Source organism: Anguilla rostrata, chromosome 1 (genome assembly GCF_018555375.3).
Source record: "Anguilla rostrata isolate EN2019 chromosome 1, ASM1855537v3, whole genome shotgun sequence".
Lineage (NCBI taxonomy): Eukaryota > Metazoa > Chordata > Actinopteri > Anguilliformes > Anguillidae > Anguilla > Anguilla rostrata.
Genome location: NC_057933.1, coordinates 2,863,622 through 2,887,500, shown reverse-complemented (window position 1 = coordinate 2,887,500; position 23,879 = coordinate 2,863,622). Strand labels below are relative to the sequence as shown.

Here is a 23,879-nt window from a genome sequence, read left to right as displayed (position 1 = left end):
TTTAAGTCGGTTTCCTACGAAAGCAAAGCTTTGGGCGTGTACCGAACAGCAGGCCACCCCTCCATTACGGCTCTGCGACATCCATTGCGGCTCTGCGAATGACGATCTGTCAAACCGAGAGAGGAGAACCAACAAGGCGACAGGAGGCTCTGCGAGCATTAAGATGTATCTGTACACCAGACGCCGAGCCCCGGCCACAGCCCCAGCCTTCGCAGCCGGGGAGACGGGACTTTGTTTGCCGATAAGACGCGTTGCCAGGCGATGAAATTCTCTCCCGTTTCTTTGCAGAGACGCGGTTGGCGTCACGAGGAAGCGAGCCGCGACCAGCGGTGGTGAATCATGAGAGCGCCTCGGGCCTTTCCTGCTTCTCAGAAACGAACCGTCAGCCGGTGCCACCGATGACAACACGACACAGCGCAGCACAGCATAACACAGCACAACACTGCACAACACAGCACAGCATAACACAGCACAACAAGACACAGCACAACACAGCACCACGCAGCGAGAAAACAGCCTCAAGAGCCTATAATCTTAGCGCCAATAGATAAACCCCACATCAAAACAGAGAAATATCGGAAAACTGCACCTGGAAGGCAAAACAAAAACACAGCACAACACGAGGTTGAGAGACAACGTTTGCACACCTGGGAAATCTCCCCACAGGTGAATCCCGTCATCGCGTATCAACACTTCTTAAAAATTAAACCCCGCCAACACAGGACAGTGAAACACGTAAGGACAAGTACGAAACAGGAAACACAGACACCGCACAACCCTCGGCCCGGACGCTCTCCAGTGGCACCAGGAGCGCGGAGGACAAGGCCGGCCTCCCGCAGACGCACAGCCGCGGGCCACAGAGAAACCGCACCTGACTGCACACGCCCTAACCCTAACCCTAACCCTAACCGCACCTGACTGCACACGCCCTAACCCTAACCCTAACCCTAACCGCACCTGACTGCACACGCCCTAACCCTAACCCTAACCGCACCTGACTGCACACGCCCTAACCCTAACCCTAACCGCACCTGACTGCACACGCCCTAACCCTAACCCTAACCCTAACCGCACCTGACTGCACACGCCCGGAGCGGGGCTCTGCGACCCCACAGCGGCAGGAAGCCTCCTTCCGCTCACACGGCAGCTGTCAGAATGAAGACTGGATCTGCAGGAGGTGCGACCGGTCTTAAGAGCAGCCTCCTGCACACTGCAGCCCTCCTGCACACGGCAGCCTCCTGCACACTGCAGCCCTCCTGCACACTGCAGCCCTCCTGCACACTGCAGCCCTCCTGCACACTGCAGCCCTCCTGCACACTGCACCCCTCCTGCACACTGCAGCCTCAACGCTCCACAGCACCTCCTCACTTTCATTACAGACCCACCCCTCTGCAATTAAAGGCCACATGTGTCAAATGAACAATACAGAGCATGCGCACGCACGCACGCACGCACACACACACACAGGTGCATTGCACAGACACATCCACACACACACACACAGACACACACGTACACGCACGGACACACACACAGACACACACAGGCGCACTGCACAGACACATCCAGACACACACAGGCGCAGACGTACATGCACAGACACACACACACGCGCGCACGCACACACAGACACACACGTACACGCACGGACACACACACACAGGCGCATTGCACAGACACATCCACACACACACACAGACACAAATGTACACGCACGGACACACACACAGGCGCACTGCACAGACACATCCACACACACACACAGACACACACGGACACACACACACAGGAGCATTGCACAGACACATCCACACAGACACATGTACACGCACGGACACACACACACACAGGCGCATTGCACAGACACACACACACACACACACAGGCGCATTGCACAGACACATCCAGACACACACAGGCGCACCCATACATGCACAGACACACACACACACGCACACATAGACACACACGTACACACGTACACGCACAGACACACACAGGCGCATTGCACAGACACATCCACGCACACACACGCACAGGCACACACACACGTACACAAAGACAGGCACATGCACGGGTACATGCACACATGTACACACAGAAAGGTACATGCCCACACGTGCGCATGTACATGCGCACACACGTACAAACAGACATGTGCATGCACATGCAAACTGTATATACACATTTATAAATGAAAATAATCAGTTGTGCATAGTTTCAGTAAAAGGTGGGAGACGGAAGAGAAGCCGTGTAGATTAGATCTTTAGAGGAGAGCTGCAGACGCCTGCCAGTGCGCGAGCGTTTAGGGAAACTAACTTTCTGAGCTCTGATTCATGCGCGAGCAATGAAAGCGACCACACCACTCCCTGCAAGGCCGCTAAAAACACAGGCCTTCAGTCCTCAGCAGGAATTAATGACCAGACAAAGCGCGGAATTTTCACCCGCTATGAAGCCATTCATTTATCAGAGGTCAGTAAACAAACAGGGAGAACATGCCGGAATAATGCCTAATCACGATCATTTTGGACAGCCCTTCAAAGACCGAGTTCCGCCTAAACCACAGTTTTTAATGCCAGCGTGAAAATGTTATGCTGGTAGCAAAACAGGGTACACAGATATTGAATAGTATAAGACCATAACCAATACTAACTGACCTTGACCAAAAAAGAGAGAGAGAAAAATGAAATATTTGCAAAACATTGCGGTGTTTGCTACTATGTTCCCGTAAGCAAAGAAAAAAAGAGGCACGAATGCCGCGCACGATTCATGCATGACTCACGGAGACACTGAAATACAAGCGACAGACCAAGCAGAAGGGCCGATAAATGTACTGGACGCTAAACGAATCCGGCGACAGAGGAGTCTTCTCTGCGGGTGAGCCAGAATGCACGGGAGTGGAACACCGAGTTACTGATTCATTTTTTTTTTTTTAAACCTCCGACACGATCCGAAGACACCCCCTGCGCCTCGTCAGTGAAAATCTACGCTCTTTAAATAGCTTGGAAAACAGCGTCGGGCCAACAGCTAAGGTGCCTCCAGATCCACCCACTGTCTGTTTTTAATCACTCTCCAAAAGACCACGCCACCCCACGGCCAGGAATTCAGAGAATTTCGCTTCATATACGCATAACGCACTTTTTATTTTTTTAATTATTAACACCAGCGCTCGCGTGCAGGTTAAAGGATATCGCGCGACGTGTGCAGCAATAACACATCACACAGGACACGTTCCATAACCCTATAATGTCTCCAAGCTGTCTATCACTTTTTTCCCCTCAAGCGCGTTCACACGACTGACAGGACCGCTATTCGTATTATAAATGCAATAAATAAATATGTCGGATCAGCTGTCAACTTATCACCATGCACTGTATAATGCAACCCCACAAATGTTGGCCCACGGTGAGCATTAATGAAAGCTACAGAAGTCATGCAGACGCGCAGGGCTGGGTTTTTCTGCAGACTGGAGCTGCGGTGCATTGTTGTCAAACGTGGGTTTCGCTCAGCTAATTTGGAAACGGCGTAGGTGAATCGAGTGGGGCACGACGCTACCGAGACCGAAATAGGCATTCCTCACAAAACCGCGGCACAGAGACAGACGAACAAAACAAGAAAAAAAACAAAAACATTTACCAACTTAAAAACACTGTCCGCTGCAACATTTAACCGTGGACGTCTTAGTATAGCATATATTTTAGAATTTACAGATAGGAATGACACAACCCGAATAAACTTTGACTGGAATTTTTAAAGGGTTTAAAGTACTAATCCAGCCAACACGGTTATGTTGCCCGTAGGATTTCAGAGTGATTACATTTGCATAGCTTCCAATATTCACACGCGTTATCCCCATCGACCTAATCGATTGTTTGGCCACAGTCTGAAAAAAAGCCGCAAGGCGTCGAGGTTAGCTCAACATGGTCCTTTAAATCCTTTAATAAATACGACAGATGCGAGCTTGCAAAAGCTCGCCACCGAAGTTACATATTTGAACGCTCTTGGCCATACAAGGTCATCGAACGCACACAAGGTGCCCCTAGTGATTGAAGACGCACAAAAACGGACATATTGTTGCACTGACCCGGGCGGCAGAGCGGGCAGGACTACGACAGTTTGTTTGGCGACGCTGGGGCAGGAGCACGGTCGGAAACGCGCACGAGACCAGACAATAAAAGGGAAGCCGAAATCAGTGGTAACAGAGCACGCGAGCCCTTTGTTGACTCGCGCTGCCGGGCGATCCCCCACAATCACCATTTGTTCCACGAGCCCCTCTGGCTAAGCGCTGCTGATCCCACGCGTAAGAGAAGATCCTGCCATTTATAGCACGGACCGGCAGAGACCGTGCGGTAGCTGCCTGCTCGCGCAGCTAGCTACGATGGAAATGTTTGCATTCGTGCGCTACACTCTCAAATGCGCACAGTTGCAAATTTAATAAAGCGTCGCCGCCTGCAAAAATTAAAAACGCAATCAACGCCACCTCTACTCCCTTCCCTGTGGAATTGGCTAACCAGTGGCTAGATTATTTCTCGCTTGCTTGTGACTGCTGAACTCGCAATCGCAAAAATTTCGAAATCGAAGCTAATAGTTTGCTAGCTGGCAAGCGAGCGTCAAAGGCTACAGACATGGCAGTCAATAGCGCTTTAGTCAAAACTTTAGTTATATATCCTCTAACTGGCTGGTGGCACTGTCGGTTCTGCAACTCGCATGAAATATTCAGCAACCACACTTTGAGCCCACAGGCCCCTTTAAACAAAGTACAGTAGCTTGCTAGTACGCTAGTTCGGTCGGGTCCACGGACGGTATGGCTGGGAGCTCCAGCTAGCTCTTTAACAACTTACCTTGACCCAAAACAACCGGGGAAACGTTCTCTTCTACACCAAGGGCATTCTCTCAGCTTTCTAATCGGCGCGGCGCATTGATCTTTGTTTTTCCAACCAAACGAGAACGTCGTTTGTAATTTCAGAAGTTGTTTTATTATTACTGAAATGAGCAATCAGGAAAAGCCTCCTCTTTCTGACCCTCTGATCACATCTTTCCATAGCAGCACCACCTGACAACGGAAATGACGCACATTTCATGAGTGGCAGATTCGCTCAGCCAATAAATAGACGGCGTTGCCGATGACATTCACATGAAAACTATTCGAGGTTTTATGCCTTCCCAGCAATGTCGGCTTGGCAGGAAATATGAGAAATTGGGTGATATGGGATTGCTCGGGGTTGTGTCATGATTCACACCAAAAAGGAGGAGTTATTGACACGATGTACCGTGGTGGCAGCGCTCAAAAACAAATATACCTGATTACCAGCTAGCTTTGCAGGAAAGGTTTACTCACATCTTATTTAAAAACGTTTCAGTTTAAAAATGCTGTCCCGTCATAATTATAAACAAACAAACAAGCAAACAAAAAAATAAATAAATAAATACGCAATTTCCTCTCTCATGAGAAATCCAGATCTTACTCATGAAAGGCTTTAATGGCCGGGGTTACTTCTCCCTAGGGGGGGAGATCCATTCAGAACTGGGCTTCTCACTCAGCGAAATACAATACGCATTACAGCAGTCAATGACTGAATTCCTCAGAATGAATCTGTTGCAAGAAGATAAAAAAAAGTGTCGTTCGTAAACATGAATCGTGTGCCGTGTTGACAGAACGACCATCAATGAGATGCGTATTTTATTTTTTATTTTTTGAAAATTGCTTAGTATTTTGGAATACAGTAAAACCACCGCAGCGTATTCGTCATCATTCTGACATGATGCTGGATTTGTCTGAGAAGCAGTTTAAGTATGCGAATGTGAGCTATTCAAATTACTTTTTAAAAAAAAAGTTTTTTATTTTTTTCATTTTTCAGGGAATAACCACACATTGCATTTTGCATACAATCCAGTTATGCAGCTGCAAGCTTACTGAAGCTATTCAGGTTAAGTACCTTGCTTAGGGGTGCAATGCCAGTGCCCAAACTGGGCATTTTATCCACAGCATTTGAGATACAAACCCATTTCCCTTAACCATTATGCTACGCTGCCTACCCTGCCGCGCCGCAATTCAGAGCAGATTACGATCAGAAGCAGTAATAGCAGAGTTTGAACAGCTGAACTTTTTTTTTTTTTTTTTAGAGCGGAATGACCTTCTCGCTGCAGCGGCACGCAGCCGTTCTGTTGCTGGGTTCTGTTGTTTAGGCCTCCTCTCGTAAAAACAACAAATCCCACCCACGGGCGGTCTGCGCGGTGGGCAGGTGCGGAATGTCGCGTCAAACGGAGAAGGAACGCAAAGGGCACTCGCCCGTCCGGGGTCACGCTGACCTCCCCTGACTCCACAGGCGGGCGAGCCACATGAAGCGCTGCTTCAGCTGAAAGGGTTAACGCCGTCCAGCCCACATCTGTAAAAGTGGAAATGATGAGTCACTCGCACTCACAAAAACTGCCTGCAGGTGAGAAAGAAGAGAACAAAAAAAAAAAAAAAGCACAAAAGCATGATTACACGCGGCTCTGCTTTCGTTTGACTTGCAGCGTGACACGTCTGAGCGTGGCGTTATTTACATTTCTGTTGTTTGGCAAAGCCTCTAAAAGGACTTATGGTGATCAATTTTACACAGAACCCCATTCCCCCTGCTGGGTATTTTATTCAGGACATTCAGGTTTGAAACCTTGCTGACTGTGCCCCAGCTGGGATTCAAACCTGCAACCCTTGCGTTGCAGGTTCATTTCCCTAGCAATTACTACTAGATTGCCACCCAGTTTTGCAGCTTGTATCTGGTCCTTGATACATTTGCAGCATCCACCAGCCATCAGGTAGACTAATAGTTTTTTTAATGGAGTGTGGACAGCTCATCCTTTTGTATTTGTTCACTTTGTTCAGACGGGGAGAAAGCAGACGGTTATAGATAGAGATGAGCTTGCAGTACAGAGTGTGCTGTGCCAGGGACTCAAACCATGGGCTGTACTGGGGGATTGGTATACAGGTGCACAGGGGGATGTGTACACAGGTCAACCTCTAAGATTCTCTAAATGAAGGATTTAAAAAAGTACAGAACCATTATGTTCTCCAAGCAGGCAAAATTCAATCCAAATTGCATGATGTACATTTTTAAGCAGATGCTCTGCTTTTGACTTTCACCTGGCATAAAATAATTCACTGAAAATGACTGCATCCAGAGGAGGACTCCCGAGCGCTTTTTAATGGAGGACCAGATTTAAAATGGCGGAACAATGAGGCTGAAAGATTTGGGGATCCTCCACGGCCGCCCCGGTGCGGACACGCCCTGCGCTTCTGAAAGTCGGCGTAGGTGGTGCCGTCGCTGGAGACAGGGAAAGGGCAGGGTGTTTCAGAGAATCCGTGTCCGTGAGGCCTCTCCCCCAGCACAATCCCCCACCCCCGCGCCTCCTCACTGCTTTCGCCTGAGTGTGATGCCTCAGCACGTTCAGACTGCACGGTATGCAGCTCAACTAGGTGTGTGTAGTGTGTAGTGTGTGTTGTCATGCTGGTAGGAGTGTTAGTGTGTGTGTGATGTAGTGTGTGTGCCATGCAGTGAGTGGTGTGATGGGGTGTGTGTGTGTGCACATGCATGTGTGAGTGTGTGTGAGTGCGTGCATGTGTGTGTTGAGTGCGTGCATGTATGCGTGTGTGTGTGTGTGCATTTTATGTGTGTGGTGTGGGCACTGATGTGAGTGTGTGTGTGTATGGCGTGTGTATCGGATGGGTGGTGCGTGTATGGGGGGGGTGGTGCTTGTACTGACTGACACGCACTCCATACGGACCACTGTGTCTTTTTTTGACTTAGCGGCCGGCTGCACTCAAATAACCTGGGTACTGAGCTGTGCCGTTGCCGTGGCGACCTTAATTGCAGGCCTACGCTTTTTTTTTTTTCCTGGAGTGGGTGGGAAAGAACCAAGGGCCCAAACTTTGGGAGGGTGTCAAAGAAGCCCCAATGCACATCATCTCTTCAAACAATTCGCACGGGACGCTGTGGAACTCAAACTTGGGAGACACTGTTCTCCTGCAATCCCACAAACACCTGTGCACGTTTCCTTGGATACCTGTGAGGTGTTTCTCCCTTCTCGATCTAGGCCTAAAAAAAACTTAATCACTATATTTTTCTTTCAGCGATCAAAAGAAAGGACACTGGGAGTTTTATTGTAAAACATATCCCTGGCAAAGACCGAATGCTTGGACGTTATCAGGCCTACACACGCAACTTCAGCTGGCACACTCATTTCCTTCCCTTTCTCCAGGAGACTCAACTAACTTTTTAGCTAGCTGACTCTGCTCTTTAAAACTCCGAGATTTCCACAGAAATGTACACTGTTATCACACGTTCATGGTAATTTTGACTGAAAAACAACCCAGATCCATGAATCATTTCGTAACAAAAAATAAAAATAAAATTGTCCACCATTTTGAACTGAAGCATCACTCTTACCCGGTTACAGGAGGTCTTTATTGGAAATGCTCATTAAAAAAGAAAAAGCAGAGTGGCTCCTATGGGGAGTGGGAGGGGAGAGTTCTCCCACAGCTTCTGTGATGAATATTGGGTTTGGAGGTTTTTGGTTTTTCTGCTTTTGAGAAAAGTCATCAAGCTGCCCGTGGTCTCTGTGAGGTGTGGGTGGAAAAGAGAGACAGCGTGGGAGTAGGACAAGATGACAAACCACATCCTTCCATCTTACTGGCAGAGAGACAGCGAGAGAGAGAGAGAAGCAGAGAGAAGAACAGAGAGTAGGAGAGAGAAAGAGAGAGAGAGAGAGAGACAGCGAGAGCAAAAGAGTGATGTGTTCCTTTCAGACTGAATCCCAAAACGGTCTTGATGGACCCTTCAGATAGTATCACTACTTCTACCACTACCAATCAGAGACAGAGGATGAAGGTTTTAGTTACCCCCCAAGTGATATGCAAAAGATATGCATTATGTGGAAGATCATGACCGAAAAGCCTGCTTTTTAAATTAATTTTCTGACATCATTTGTTGTATCCAAAGGGAATTACGCAAACATTACATACAATCCAATATTAATGGGTCTACAGACCGCTTTCAACGGCCCGGGATCTCAAGTATAATCCACCTGCCGCGATTTTAAAGTTATTTTTCCATTTTCAATCACTGAACTAAACACATTCCAGCTGGTTAAAATAATCATTTGACAATGGGCTGCAACTAAAATGTGACAGGCTACCACCGGTATGTAGCTGCATGTTAATATTTAGCATTCAGGGTAATGTGCTTAATATATTCGGAAGTGATTATATTAATGTTAAAGATTATTTATAATTTTATTTTTCAAAATGGGAAAGCGAATATTTGCCATCTTCAATCTGTTAACAGGTAACACGTTTTGAATGCGTTTAGGACCGCCCGCCCTTCGCAATGTTTTCACGATGATGAAAATAATCACCATCGGCTGAAACTCAGGGTAGCTGTACAAATAACCCAACCCCAAATTACTTGCATTTTACGTTAATTTGTTACTTCATGCAATGCCTGCCACACGCGCAGCTTTCCAGCAAATTTAACCTGCAAGATAGTTAACATGAATTTCAAACACATACTTATACTAAACACGTGCTGCCGTTTTCCTTCGGAGGAAACGCAAATTTGATTCCGCCAAAAGCTCGACAATTACTTTGAAGTGGGATAAACTGCGAGGAGGATTACGAAATGTTTGCCTTCCTGATCCTGTGATGTTCACACGAACGCTGACGTCGCCGCCAAAGCCAGCCCTCTTAATAAAAGCACACGTCATTTTTCACTAGCGCGGCTCACGCGCTCCCCCTCGCGCCGAGCTCGGTCCAGACGTAACGCTCTGAAAACATCACATAACCCATCACATAACAGCATTGAACTGCGTTGCGTCATCAGGCGGCAGCAACAATGCTCTCTAATCCACAATTTCAAAAGGACAATAAACGCAGAAAGATGTTTCACTGATCATTTATTATGAAGCACAAGGGGGGGAAAACATAACCTGTTTCCACAAAACGTGATATTTGTCACAATCAGTTAATATTTCAACAAAAGTGCACTGATAAGAACACAAGTAAACATTCATACACAATACATTTATAAAAAATAAACCATGAACAGTTAACTCATCTTTACCTCCCACACTTTAAGAAATGTACTCCGCTTATTTCAGTAATATTTCTTATATTAGAGGTTGAGTACAATATTGCACACCCATTTTACCATCTCTGCTAAATCTGGCCACAAACCTCAATGACACAGAAAAATTTCAAGCCATTTTGAGACCAGCTCATAGTAGCAAAACATGTGCTTCTCACATTCTTTGTGTTGGTTTGAAATCTAAACAGTAAGCAGAAGTGAAAACAGTGTTATGCTCAGGTCAATCAAAGAAACACAAAGATCTTCTCTTTGGGTATTTCTGGGAGTCAGGCGTCTGAATTCTATTAACAAGTGCACTTCCTGTTACACTTCCTGTCTTTTCAGTCACAGACCTTTAGAATATCCCTATTAGCAAAGCATGATATTCATGACACTTTTTAAAAAATTAATTTACAAAAACAAAAAAACAAAACATTTGTCAGGCTGGGAAACACAGATATTTTGTAAGCGAGAGAAAAGCACCTAGTGACAATTGAAAATGGGTTGCGAAACATTATGTACCAAACAGTCCTTTCTCACTTCAGAATTCAAAGCCCTAAATGACATCACAGAAATGACTTCACAGCGTGTGGCACGACGTCCAGGTACACCCGCTCATACAGGTGGGCCTAGCAGCAGGAAGGGCCACAGGGGGAGTTTAAAACAACTCAGACACAGCAGCAGACAGAGCCACTGAACGGTGATCGCGTAACTAGAGGTATTGTGTAGACAGTTATTAACAGCTATGCGTGTTCACATTCAAGTCTCTGACACTCTGACGGACACAGGACACATCACAAGGAGGCGTTAAGCTTGCCTATTCCTATCAAGTTACAGAATCATTTGGGGGCACTTAGAAAAGTCCTCATTTAACCCCCCAATAACAGGGCATCTTCATTTATTCAGACTTTTTCAGTCATTCTCTATCGCTCTCTCTCTCTCTCTCTCTCTCTCTCCCTCTCGCTCCCTCTCCAACGTCAGCAAACAGAAAGTCTATCACAAATGAAAGACGAGGTTCTCGGGCACGTGCGAGATCAGCAGGTCGTCTCCACGGCGACGACAAACCAATCGAACGAGCCGCTCCGTCCCCGGCACGGTTCCCTCGCTCCTGCCGTCCCCTCCCTCCGCGGCTTAGGCCCCTCCCCCAGGGGACTGTCCCCGCCCCCTCTCAGAGCCCGTCCATCATGGCCAGAAGGTCCGCCCCCTTGTCACTCGGACCCTGCGACGGCTCCGCCTCCTCGGTGAACTCCCCCATGATCCGGGCCAGCTCCTCGTTGGCCTGCTGGTCCTGACGAGACAACAAGACCGACCAATCGGAGGCCACCTCCTCATCTTGACCCTGTGCAGGAAGCTGGCCGACCCCAGATTACCCATAATCCGCCGGCTGTTCTTTTACACCAATTACGCGGCTCGGAAGTCACGCCCGCGTGAGGCTCGAAGGTCAGGGATTATCGGGGCAAACTCCTAAAAGCGGCTTTGGGACAGAGCGGTGCCAAGACCGCTCAGGAAGGACCGTAAACGGTCACGTTCCCGTTTGCGCTCGACCTGACGAAACCTCACCTGGTGCAAACACTGCTGAAGCCGGGTCACATTGGGCCTCATTCACAAAACTCTTCTCAAATGATTCTTACTTTTGTTCCTAAAAATAATGTTCCTAGGAAAAACCAATAGGAGCTGAACATGGTGCTGAACTTTCTCCCCAATTTAGTCGTTATACCAATTCCCCGTGTGAATCACAGTCCTGGTCAATGCGCTATCTTCTGTCGGTCTGGGGAGGGTGTAGACTACCACATGCCTCCTCCGATACATGTGGAGTCGCCAGACGCTTCTTTTCACCTGATAGTGAGGAGTTCCACTGGGAGAGCGTAACGCGTGCGGAGGTTCACGCTATCTCCCCCAGATCCCCTCCCTGCTGAACAGGCGCCCCGACCAACCAGTAGGAGTCGCTTATGCAACGATCAGGACTCGTACCCTCACCAGCTTCCCACCCGCAAACACTGCCAATTGCGTTCGTAGGAACATCTGACCAAGCGGGAAGTACCTGAACTTTGTTTTTGTGCGATGACGAATGCTGTTTGTAAATTTTATGCGCAATCCAGTTCATGTGATTAGCATAAGGAAACAGCCATGAACAAATACAGATAAGAAAAAAACAATTAATGCTGAAATGTTTGTCGCATCGTTCTTACACACAGTTTACGATCAACACAGTTTATGATGTTTTGTGAATGAGGCGCATGGAGAGAAATTGACTGTGTGTGGAGTTTTTGAATTATTAAAAAAAAAAATTCAATTCTCTTTTTGCACGCCATTAAGGTTGACTTTCGCAGGAGCGTAGCTCGTGCCACCGTTGCTGGTGTGTCAGACACGTTTCCCCCTTCGCTGTGATCCACACTGAGATCACGAAGGCGCTATATAAATAGAACCCGTTATTCTGCATTGAGAGGGGTGTAAATGGCTCTGCCGTGTCTGCCTGTGTGATTGCACTTCACCCAGCCACTCTCACATTAATGCTGCGAAACCCACTTGGTGACTGAGCAGTTAAACGGTTGAGGTTTTAAACGCACGACATCTGCAGCTGGGGAGCCTAGAGCCTAGTCTGCCAGGGCGTATTCACCACCCTGCTGCAAGATGAACTACAAGCGAGTTCTGTTAGCAGAGCGAGGGGACGTAACTGGAAATTAGCAAAAGGTAAATCCCGTACAGACATTATTAGGAAGAGTTTTTTTCACGCAGAGAGTAGTCAACGTGTGGAATAGCCTGCCAGTTCACGTAGTGGAGGCAGAAACTCAGGGGTTTTCAAGACCAGGCTTGATTCGGTGTTTGACACCGTCTAGTCCGTAGGTAATCAGGGCACCAGGTACAATTCACTCAGGAAAATTGCGAGCATTGCTTGGCTGAATGGCCTGTTCTTTTTATAATGTTATGTTATGTTACGATCGCTGAGATTATGCGTCATTACAATTGGGGCGAAGCTTACCTTTGTCGCCTGGATATTTATGACTTCGTATGACAGTTCCTCTGGTCTGGAGATCAAAGCTTCCCTTGGGAGTGAAATGAAGACAAAGCTTTCATAACACAGAACACATTTCCTCCACATACTGAAATATTATGAATAATAATATTCCGATAATTATATTAAAAACATGAATAATAGATCGGACCGACACGTTTGGAGAATGAAGGCATCGGTCAGCGAGGTGACGAAGGACAGGGGTACTCACTCCTCTTCCTCGTCCGTAGAGAACAGGTTGACGCGGAACCCAGAGTCCGCGGCGGTGGGTTTCTGAACATCCAGACCCCCCATGAGCCGGGCCAGCAGGTTCAGCTCCTCCTTCGCCAGGGGGTTAGGAGCCGCGTTCACCTGCACCGAACGCAACACTCTGTGTGAGGGTTTCTACATTCAGCGTGTGAGGGTTTCTACACTCAGTGTGTGAGGGTTTCTACGTTCAGCGTGTGTGGGTTTCTACATTCAGCGTGTGAGGGTTTCTACACTCAGCGTGTGTGAGGATTTCTACGCTCAGCGTGTGTGAGGGATTCTACGCTCAGCGTGTGTGAGGGTTTCTACGCTCCGCGTGTAAGGGTTTCTACGCTCAGCGCGAGGGTTTCTACACTCAGTGTGTGTGAGGGTTTCTACGCTCAGTGTGTGTGAGGGTTTCTACGTTCAGTGTGTGTGAGGGTTTCTACGCTCAGCGTGTGTGAGGGTTTCTACATTCAGCGTGTGAGGGTTTCTACGCTCAGCGTGTGAGGGTTTCTACACTCAGCATGTGTGAGGATTTCTACGCTCAGCATGTGTGAGGGTTTCTACGCTCAGCGAGGGTGAGGATTTCTATGTTCAGAGTGTGTGAGGGTTTAGTGAGTGAGATTAGCCAGGCTGCTAGCACAGTCAGCAGGCCGAGATATGGGTTTCTTCACCTGAAACGGCTGCGTTACAGTGGGCCTCACCTTGGTGTGCTGGGCGGAGTTCTTTGCCGTCCCAGACATGTGCGTCTCCACGGGGCGACTCACGCTGTACCTGTACAGACATCACACACGGGCAGAACAGCATGGGCCGATCACGCTCCTCAGTCATTGGTTTAGGCGGGCGCAGGGGGGTGTGGTTAAATATTTGACTGCAGAGCTTACATGTGGCTGTGTTTGAATGTTTAGAGACAGACGGCAGAGGTGGGGCTCACATGTCTAAATGTTCAGAGGCAGACAGGCCATAATGTTAAGGTGTTTAAATGTTCAGGACCTAAAGGCAGGCCTTACATGTTAAGGTGATTAAATGATCAGGACCTAAAGGCAGGCCTTACATGTTAAGGTGTTTGAATGTTCAGGACCTAAAGGCAGGCCTTACATGTTAAGGTGTTTAAATGCTCAGGACCTAAAGGCAGGCCTTACATGTTAAGGTGTTTAAATGCTCAGGACCTAAAGGCAGGCCTTACATGTTAATGTGTTTGAATGCTCAGGACCTAAAGGCAGGCCTTACATGTTAAGGTGTTTAAATGCTCAGGACCTAAAGGCAGGCCATAATGTTAAGGTGTCTAAATGTTCAGGAGCAGGCAGGCCTTACATGTTAAGGTGTTTGAATGTTCAGGACCTAAAGGCAGGCCTTACATGTTAAGGTGTTTAAATGTTCAGGACCTAAAGGCAGGCCTTACATGTTAATGTGTTTGAATGTTCAGGACCTAAAGGCAGGCCTTACATGTTAATGTGTTTGAATGTTCAGGAGCAGGCAGGCCTTAAATGTTAAGGTGTTTGAATGTTCAGGACCTAAAGGCAGGCCTTACATGTTAAGGTGTTTGAATGTTCAGGACCTAAAGGCAGGCCTTACATGTTAAGGTGTTTGAATGTTCAGGACCTAAAGGCAGGCCTTACATGTTAAGGTGTTTAAATGTTCAGGACCTAAAGGCAGGCCTTACATGTTGGTGCCCAGTTTAATGACTCTCTCCCCGAACAGCTCGAAGGACCCCTCCCGCAGGGCGCTGGAGTAGCTCCCGCCGTTGGGGAACTGCAGCCTCTTCACCTCCTCTCCGGCGCAGCTGAAGATTCTGAGAGGGGCGGAGCCAGAGACATCGTCATGGTTTCGCTCGTTATCTTAGGCCACACCCTTTGACACCGGGCAGCACTGCTGAGCATCGGTCAAGGGTGCTGATCTCTAGTAGAGTTGAAAGAGGTTTGTTTTTTATTTGTGTTACTATTTTTTGTTTAACCACTTGGTGTGTGAGAGCTGGGTACTCCTATGTGAGACGGATGTTCTTTCTGCAGAGTTACACCCAACCATTCCGCCCGTCGCTAAGAGAGGAGGGGCTTCTAAATTTAGGCCCAGGCCACACGTATGTCACCCCCTCCTCTGTAAACACGACCCGTGCAGCACGACTCTGAGATGAGACAACGTGTGTGAAACTGAAACGGGGCTAGCGCAGAGCACACGCGTGTACTGTGTCTGTGAACACGCCCAGCCGCTGGACACACGCGTGTACTGTGCCTGTGAACACGCCTAGCCTAGCCACTGGACACACGCGTGTACTGTGCCTGTGAACACGCCTAGCCGCTGGACACACGCGTGTACTGTGCCTGTGAACACGCCTAGCCGCTGGACACACGCGTGTACTGTGCCTGTGAACACGCTTAGCCGCTGGACACACGCGTGTACTGTGCCTGTGAACACGCCTAGCCGCTGGACACACGTGTGCACTGTGCCTGTGAACACGCGTGTACTGTGCCTGTGAACACGCCTAGCCGCTGGACACATGCATGTACTGTGCCTGTGAACACGCCCAGCCGCTGGACACACACGTGTACTGTGCCTGTGAACACACCTAGCCTAGCCGCTGGACACACGCGTGTACTGTGCCTGTGAACACGCTTAGCCGCTGGACACACGCGTGTACTGTGCCTGTGAACACGCCTAGCCGCTGGACACACGCGTGTACTGTGCCTGTGAACACGCCTAGCCGCTGGACACACGCGTGTACTGTGCCTGTGAACACGCCTAGCCGCTGGACACACGCGTGTACTGTGCCTGTGAACACGCCTAGCCGCTGGACCCACGACTGCACAGTCACACCATGGGGCTCCAAGTTTAAAGGACCGAATAAAATCAGAGAGTCTCCTGCAAGACCCCCATCCTCCCCCCGCAGCTCCAACGTCACACAAAAAACCCACAGGACTGATCCAATGCCCCCCAGGACCACTATTTAAAAGGGGGGGGGGGTTGTTGTGTCTATCAGCCAGAGGGCCCTGAGATTCTGCTGCTATTGTTCAGTTCCAACCTTAAAATCAGCAGGCACTTCAGACCGCAGGACCCAGGTGAGGAGAGTTACCCGTGCAATAAAGCATTTTAATGGACCAATTGAGCAGCGGAGGGAGCTGATCAGGCCTGTGGACCGCCTGGTAAACGGGATCAGCCACGGGGCGGGGGGGGACTGTCTGCTCGTCCGTCCACCGCGGTTCCCATGGCGACCGACCCTACCTGATGGAGCCCGGGACCTGCGTTCCGTGCGGCACGGGGCCCGAGGTCGGGAGGACGAAACGCCCGTTGGAATTCTGCACCTTATCTTTCAGGAAAATGGACACCTGAATAAATAAATACATAAATACATAAATAAATAAATAAACAAACAATCCCCCAACTGATTTTCCATCATGCAGACTGGATGCTTTTTGGCTTGAAAGATTATCAACAGTGGTGTATAAATATTACATATATATTTACTAATACATATACAGTATATACATACACACAATACACTCACAAATACTTCTAATTCAGATGCATGCATACAGCGCAAATATAAAGAAAAACACAGGCACACACACGCACACACATATACACACACACACACAGACACACTCACACACACACACACTCACACTCACCCTGATATGCATGTCCTGAAAGAAGACCAGCAGTGTTTGTCTGATCAGCTGGAACTCTCCACCGGACAGCGGTGTGTACATCTGCCAAAGAGGAGGAAGCTTACAATACTGATAAAGATAAACACAGGCACACAAACACGCGTCCCACAACAAACACACACACACACGTACACTCATACACACACACACACATGTACACACGTATACAAACACACGCACACACTTCCAATCGGCTGCCTACTAAACAGTGGTTAAAATATAAATGGCAAATTAACTAATGAACAGAACAGGCCTACTATTATTGTGTTTGTTTGGTTGGTCCTTTGTGTAGAGGGGCTTTAAGTATTTTTGGGTGGGGGCGATGAATTTACAGTGGCTCCTCTAGTGACTCAGTTGAAGAGCAGACTGGCACTCCCTTCCTACCTCGATGAGCTGATCTCGGGGTGCCCTACCTCGATGAGTTTGGGATAGTTCTCAGGGGGCCCTAGCTCGATTAGTTTGGGGTACATCTCGAGGTGCCCTACCTCGATGAGCTGGAGCTACGCCTCCGGGTGCCCTACCTCGATGAGCTGGCGGTACACCTCTGGGTGCCCTACCTCGATGAGCTGGCGGTACGTCTCTGGGTGCCCTACCTCGATGAGCTGGCGGTACGTCTCGGGGTGCCCTACCTCGATGAGCTGGCGGTACGTCTCTGGGTGCCCTACCTCGATGAGCTGGCGGTACGTCTCTGGGTGCCCTACCTCGATGAGCTGGCGGTACGTCTCGGGGTGCCCTACCTCGATGAGCTGGAGGTACGCCTCCGGGTGCCCTACCTCGATGAGCTGGCGGTACGTCTCTGGGTGCCCTACCTCGATGAGCTGGCGGTACATCTCGGGGTGCCCTACCTCTATGAGTTTGGGGTACAAATCGGGGGGCCCTACCTCGATGAGCTGGCGGTACGTCTCGTCCACCTGGTTGAGAATGCTGGGCGCGTCCCTCACAAAGTCCTTGATGGCATCCATGTGGTTGAAGGACACCAGCAGGAGGTCCTTGGGCCGGGGGCACAGCAGGACTTGGTATTTGAAAGCCATGGTCATCAGATCATAAAGCTGCACACAGGCCAAGAATCATTACTCAGTACAGCCCAACAGTCATCACTCAGTACAGCCCAACAGTCATAAACTCAGTACAGCCCAACATGCCCAACAGACAGCACTCAGTACAGCCCAACAGTCATAAACTCAGTACAGCCCAACATGCCCAACAGTCATCACTCAGTACAGCCCAACAGTCATAAACTCAGTACAGCCCAACAGTCATAAACTCAGTACAGTCCAACATGCCCAACAGTCATAAACTCAGTACAGCCCAACATGCCCAACAGTCATCACTCAGTACAGCCCAACATGCCCAACAGTCATCACTCAGTACAGCCCAACAGTCATAAACTCAGTACAGCCCAACAGTCATCACTCAGTACAGCCCAACAGTCATAAACTCAGTACAGCCCAACAGACAGCACTCAGTACAGCCCAACAGTCATAAACTCAGTACAGCCCAACATGCCCAACAGTCAGCACTCAGTACAGCCCAACAGTCATCACTCAGTACAGCCCAACAGTCATAAACTCAGTACAGCCCAACATGCCCAACAGTCATCACTCAGTACAGCCCAACAGTCATCACTCAGTACAGCCCAACAGACGGTGACGCCAGACCACAAGCGCTTAACCACCATGCCGTTATCTGGAGCGAATGACAGGGTCTAGCCAATCAAAACCGCAGGACAGGCTGCGGCCCAACAAGCTCCGCCTGCACAGTTTCCAGAGTGGTTATCATGTGAAACCACTGTCCCAAATACGGGGGGGGGGGGCTCGGGGCCAGGGGTGCAGAGTCTCAGATCCCTTTCTCTGAAAGCTTGAAAATCTAATTTCAGGAAGAGGTCTCAAAATGTCAACGATAGCAAAAAACATCCATGCATACTCAATAACTCGCAAAAAGTAACATCAATTTCCTTTTCCCCACTATTATATACTTAAAATCTCATTGTGTATGGCATTACACTTCATGATAAGTTTATCCCAAGTTAAGAATGACCAGTTCAGAAAAAAATGTCACCATCCAATCAGCGCTATCAATGAAGACTAGACTAGTCATTCCAAAGCGTTCGTCGTGGTGCTGTCTCTTATCATAAGAACGATGACGAGAGAGAGTATTTCTACGACATGTCACTGCGGTAAATGGACGGGCATCAATTCAGCTAACTAGCTAAACTAGTATTAACCTATAATCTCATCTGTGGACTTGGAGTATGTCAAAAGGAAAACAAGCAACGCTAGCTAGCTCATTTTGGATCTGTTAAAAAGGAGAAGAGCTGCTTGTTTGTTAACACATTTTCTGGAGGAGGACGGTAACAAACAAGCAGCTAAGGCTAGCAGGCCTGCACTCAGCACAGATGAAACCGAACCCCAAAAAGGAGACTGGTCAGACCACGGGTGGAAAAATACACTAAAAAGAGCGGGGGGTGGTGGGGGGGGAGGTGGTGGGAGCGGTGGGGGCGTGGGCGGGGGCAAGGGCGAAACCGCTGACTGGGCTGGTGTTAAGCAACGTGTCAGCGAGCTGGAGCCTGACTCAAAAACAGACAAAAGAACGGAAGGACACTGAAGCACTGTTTGACCTTGACTTTGACCTTGACCTGGTTTGATGTCAAGAGGGGGGAAGCTAGGACGTTCGGCCTGCTACTTGTTGAGGAGACACCAGGGACACACTTGAGGGGGGGAGGGGGGTGGACAAATGGCGGGGTTAAGTACCACAGAGGCCAGAGGGCCAGGAAAGAACATCTACAAGCCCAAAGCCAGTCTGGCCCGTGGACGGGCAGTGGAGAGAGCACAGACCAGGCAAAAAGAGACCCTGCCAGAGCAAGCGATGGGCATGCAAGCCAGTCCAATTAAAAGAACAGTCACATCGTTCAGAACGGCATGCAGCGTCGCCAAAGAGAGGCTGTCATTCTGGTTTTCTTCAGAATTTAACTGCTATGAATAATGAACCTGTGTGAACCGAAGAGCTTGTCTTCAGAGACGTGACTCTGCCGAGCGCTAGTTTTGACATTCACCACATTTTTTCCCCCATGTCAGATAGCTGTGACTGATTACTAAGAGCTATGCAGACGTGGTCAGGCTGTTGGTGTCTGGGCCTAGCGGCTAGGAGTATAGAAAGGGGAAGAAAAAGCAACACGTGGGACGTGGCTCAAATACAGTTAATTTCATTTTGATTGTGAGGATTGTGGGGCTTCGAAGACAGAGCTTGTGTTTGAGAGATGAGAGACAGACTGGCTTCTTTTGAACTCTTTGACTGTGATAATACTAATTCTGTTGAAACAGAAGAGCAAGAGATATTTCCGGTGATGCTGTTTAAGTCTGATGCTGTGTCTACAGTATTTTAAGTTGCATACCAGTAGTTATGATGGCTGTCATACATATTCATATATATTCATATTCACTGACATTAAGCCAGCAGCAGCTTAAGTACCTTTGTGTGTGTGTAACTGTTTGCGGACAACCGTTTTGTTTTGTTTTGTTTTTGAGCAGGGGGGTTGCTGGTTAAACGGGACCCCTACGATTGGCGTGGCTTATTTCGTACACGTGTCAAAGTTGGAAGCACTCTTGCTCCGTACCTTGTCCATGCTGGCCTGGTTGAGTCTCATGATGGATGCATGCGCAAGACGGTCGAACACGGTCCTCAGGGCCTTCTTGGAATACAGCTCCTGCGGCTTGAACAACTCCTCCAGAAACTTCTTATTGAACATTGTGGTGATGATGTCATTCATCACTGCAGGGAAAACAAGCGTGCAACGGCCACGGCACCCTATATCAGCTTTTGTCTGCCAGAAACACAACTAGACAGAGCACCGTGTTAGATACAATTGAGGCACACTAGCTAACGCAGCATTCACGTTATATGAAACTAATCGGCACGTTTAAGAGTTTATAAGTTTATGCAGCCGAACTCCTGTGGAAACCGTCAACATACGGAGTCCATTTGCAGTGTGTAGATGTGCTCCGGCAGAAGCAGTGTGCAGGCATTTGCATGAGTATCTGCACAGACGTGTCATAAAATAGTTAAAATACTGGAATTAACTCCAATGTGAAGAAACGCAAAGACATTTAGTCATCGCATTATTACATAAAGTGGAAGTGTTTGCCTCACATTTATGCATCCAGCTACATTTAAAAATATGAATGTTTCAATTTGCCATTTAAGACCGACAACAAAACAGGCGACCATGATTAACAGCGTCTGGTCCAGCAAGTTTCTAGTTTCTAGTCTACCTTTCTGGTTAGCTAGCTGGCTAAGGCGCTGTGAGTGGTGATTAAATTGGGGAGCAGCTATCTTGCGTCCCATTAGCAGCAGTATGAATGAGATGGCTAACTAGCCCTAGCTAACTAGAGAGCTTGCAGACCGTGTAGTTGTGATTTTTAATTTTTTTAAATTTACCTTCTTAATGTAACTAGCCAGCATAGCAAACTATGAATGGTTATTTGCGGTCAGCAGCCAACAGATTAACGTTAAATTACCTTTCTTCGCTTTATCGGTTGGGATATTCTGCGCTCGTAGTCGCTGATCCAGGATATAGAGCATTTCTCCACCGAGATTGATAAAAAGCAAGGGAAGCGTCCGCGACGACATATTTGCAGCTTTGTTTGAGATCTAGGCAACCTTCCTATCCTTCCGTTGACTTCACTTTTTAACAACCGTACTGCTATGGATGGTTAGCTAGCCAGCCAATGTCGCTATTTCGGTACCCTGTCTTTTCAAAGCTTATTGTGGAGGATGAAAGCGATGCACTGCCCCTTGGTTGCCAGGTCACCACGGGAACGAGCCAATCAAAGGGCGTCTTACTGGAGCATCGGTTTAGGTAATCTTGTTTTAGAAATTATGCAGGTAGGGCATTTTCTTGCCTTATAGCATTTTGATCAGGGAGGCGGAAAAAGAGAAACAGCAACACCCCAGCTGCCATGCAGAAGGATTTATTCAGTTGATGATCATTCACGCAAGTTCCATACATCGAATGGAAAATAATCAGTGGCGATTTTAGCATGGCATTTCTGGTGGGGAAGTTTTGTATGACGTCACCATCATATACAATAAAGGTAACCAATTAGTCTACGATAGGCCTCTATTATATGGGCTGCGCTGTAAGCGCCAGGGAGCAGAGAGATTTACAAACTGATTAATAAAATAAAGACTCGTTCAAACTTGAACTTAAGAAACTTCAAAAATTAAAATAAAATCAGACTTGACTTGAAATTGAACACTTTAGCTACCTAGAGTGAGAGCACCTATTATCGACCACCCGAGGGGCGGGGCGGGGGGACGGGGACGGACGTGTATCAACCACCCTAACTGCTAGTGTATTTACTTCGTATTTATTAGAGAGACATCGTTAATTATTAAAATGTAGGTCCTGTAAAAATACAGAAAATAAACTGACTAAATGTAAAAAAAACTGCTTCATACATATACATTTAGTTATATTAATACAGCCTTATTTACAACATCAACTTTAAGGTAAGCAACACGCTCGGAATTTTCTCATTGCGACCCATTAAATGCAATGGCGCAGAGGTTGCTTCATAATTTCAAACTGCTTTCCTAACGGCTATTTTGCGTCCTGCGACTTGGGTTACAACAGTGAATATGCACGGATTCCTAGACGTGCTGATAGCTACCACCCTTTCTCATATTAACCTCAAATACGCAAGATAGGACACTTATACAGTATTAGCAAATTTATAATCGCGAAAGTAATTAAAAAATAACCACTGAAGTATAACAAGGATATTTTTTCCTACATAACTAGGTAGCCTACAGGTTATTACCGATATTTCGCCTATTTAATATATAGTTCAAATCTATTTACGTTTTCTTGACTGTCGAAGATAATAGGTGCTCTCACTCTAGCATTAGCGATAGACGTACATCAACCGATTAACGGTTACGTTTATTATTTTTTCGCCACCACAGGTGGCTCACCTGTTGCTAGGCAGAATTCGTAGGGACAGAAAGATTTCTGCCCCTCCGATCAACATAATTTGCGGGAGGTGTTCCCTGCTTACGCAGATCACGCTCACGTTGTTCCCCTAGCAACGATGGGGCAGAGTGCTCCGCTGCCCCACAGCAGAGAGATAGGACAGGGAGCGCAGTCCGCAGCGCGAGCACACACATAGCCTACGCAGAAAGTAAATTACTCCAAAACAGCACTATAAGGATTGCGAGTCAAGTTTATTATATTTATACACGCCAATTTCACCACTGAATCACTATTTTGTATTAAATATAAAATACATTATGCCACAACGTTCAGATGTTACGAGAATCGTGCACCACAGCGCCATCTTTGGTGGGGCACTGCCCCACATGCCCCTAATGTAAAAACGCCCCTAAAAATAATAATACAGAACAATTACAGTATTATCAAACAGGTTCCTTTTTCAGCAATATTTTTGACAGTGATTCATAATTTACACAAGTCTGTGAAATTTATTGAGTAGCCTGCGTTCCCTATGAAACGTCCAATTTCTTGCCAAGGCAACAGAACAAGATCATTCAAGCGTATCTGAAAAGCAAACACATTTGCATGCTCATGAAAATCAGGGATGGCGCAGCATTTAAACATCTCCGTTCCGGATGCGTATTTCCCGAGCCATCCGGCAGGTCTCAAAGAATCCGCAGAAGAAGGTCATCAATGCGTCATTGCATACGGTGCCCTGAAAGGAATACGAGTTTCATTTAAAAAAAATCACTCATGTATACTGAGTCAGATAACAAACGCTCAGCCATACCAGTTAAAACCTGATGTTCTGACCAACAACCAAGGCCCCCATAACCATTGCTTAAAAAGTACACTTGTGCAATTGGCTTGGCATAATTTTGATT

The 23,879-nt window shown here is 47.7% G+C and overlaps 2 protein-coding genes across 4 annotated transcripts in view; both read right to left on the bottom strand.

Annotated features, from left to right (window-relative positions):
- Positions 1–5,072, bottom strand: part of stk40 (serine/threonine kinase 40) — a 30,231-nt gene extending 25,159 nt beyond the window's left edge. The window contains exon 1 of the mRNA XM_064349042.1: positions 4,842–5,072. The gene's annotated coding sequence lies outside the window, so the exon portion shown is untranslated. The remainder of the gene's footprint in view (positions 1–4,841) is intronic.
- A 4,841-nt stretch (positions 5,073–9,913) lies between these two features.
- oscp1b (organic solute carrier partner 1b) lies at positions 9,914–23,611 on the bottom strand. Of its 3 annotated transcripts, XM_064348060.1 has the most exons (10): positions 21,518–23,611; positions 20,617–20,771; positions 17,885–18,052; positions 16,965–17,045; positions 16,558–16,661; positions 15,005–15,133; positions 14,046–14,115; positions 13,325–13,464; positions 13,081–13,144; positions 9,914–11,388 (listed from the first exon to the last, which is right to left on the bottom strand). In XM_064348060.1, exons 1-10 carry the CDS (start codon positions 21,627–21,629, stop codon positions 11,269–11,271), a joined length of 1,143 nt encoding a protein of 380 aa, XP_064204130.1. In that variant the 5' UTR covers positions 21,630–23,611; the 3' UTR covers positions 9,914–11,268. The 3 variants fall into 3 exon arrangements, with proteins under 3 accessions (XP_064204130.1, XP_064204176.1, XP_064204259.1); XM_064348106.1 differs by lacking the exons at positions 17,885–18,052; positions 20,617–20,771; positions 21,518–23,611 and adding an exon at positions 17,561–17,848; XM_064348189.1 differs by lacking the exons at positions 17,885–18,052; positions 20,617–20,771; positions 21,518–23,611 and adding an exon at positions 17,597–17,848.
- Positions 23,612–23,879: the final 268 nt, after the last annotated feature.

Bases quoted from the DNA above. Each gene is read 5' to 3' on its own strand.
- oscp1b (XM_064348060.1), bottom strand. From the start codon at position 21,629: ATGTCGTCGCGGACGCTTCCCTTGCTTTTTATCAATCTCGGTGGAGAA. The intron at 18,053-20,616 runs GTACGGAGCAAG...GCCTGTGTGCAG, and splicing joins ACCAGGCCAGCATGGACAAG to CTTTATGATCTGATGACCAT. The intron at 14,116-15,004 runs GTAAGGCCTGCC...ATGTCTGTACAG, and splicing joins ATTAAACTGGGCACCAACAT to GTACAGCGTGAGTCGCCCCG.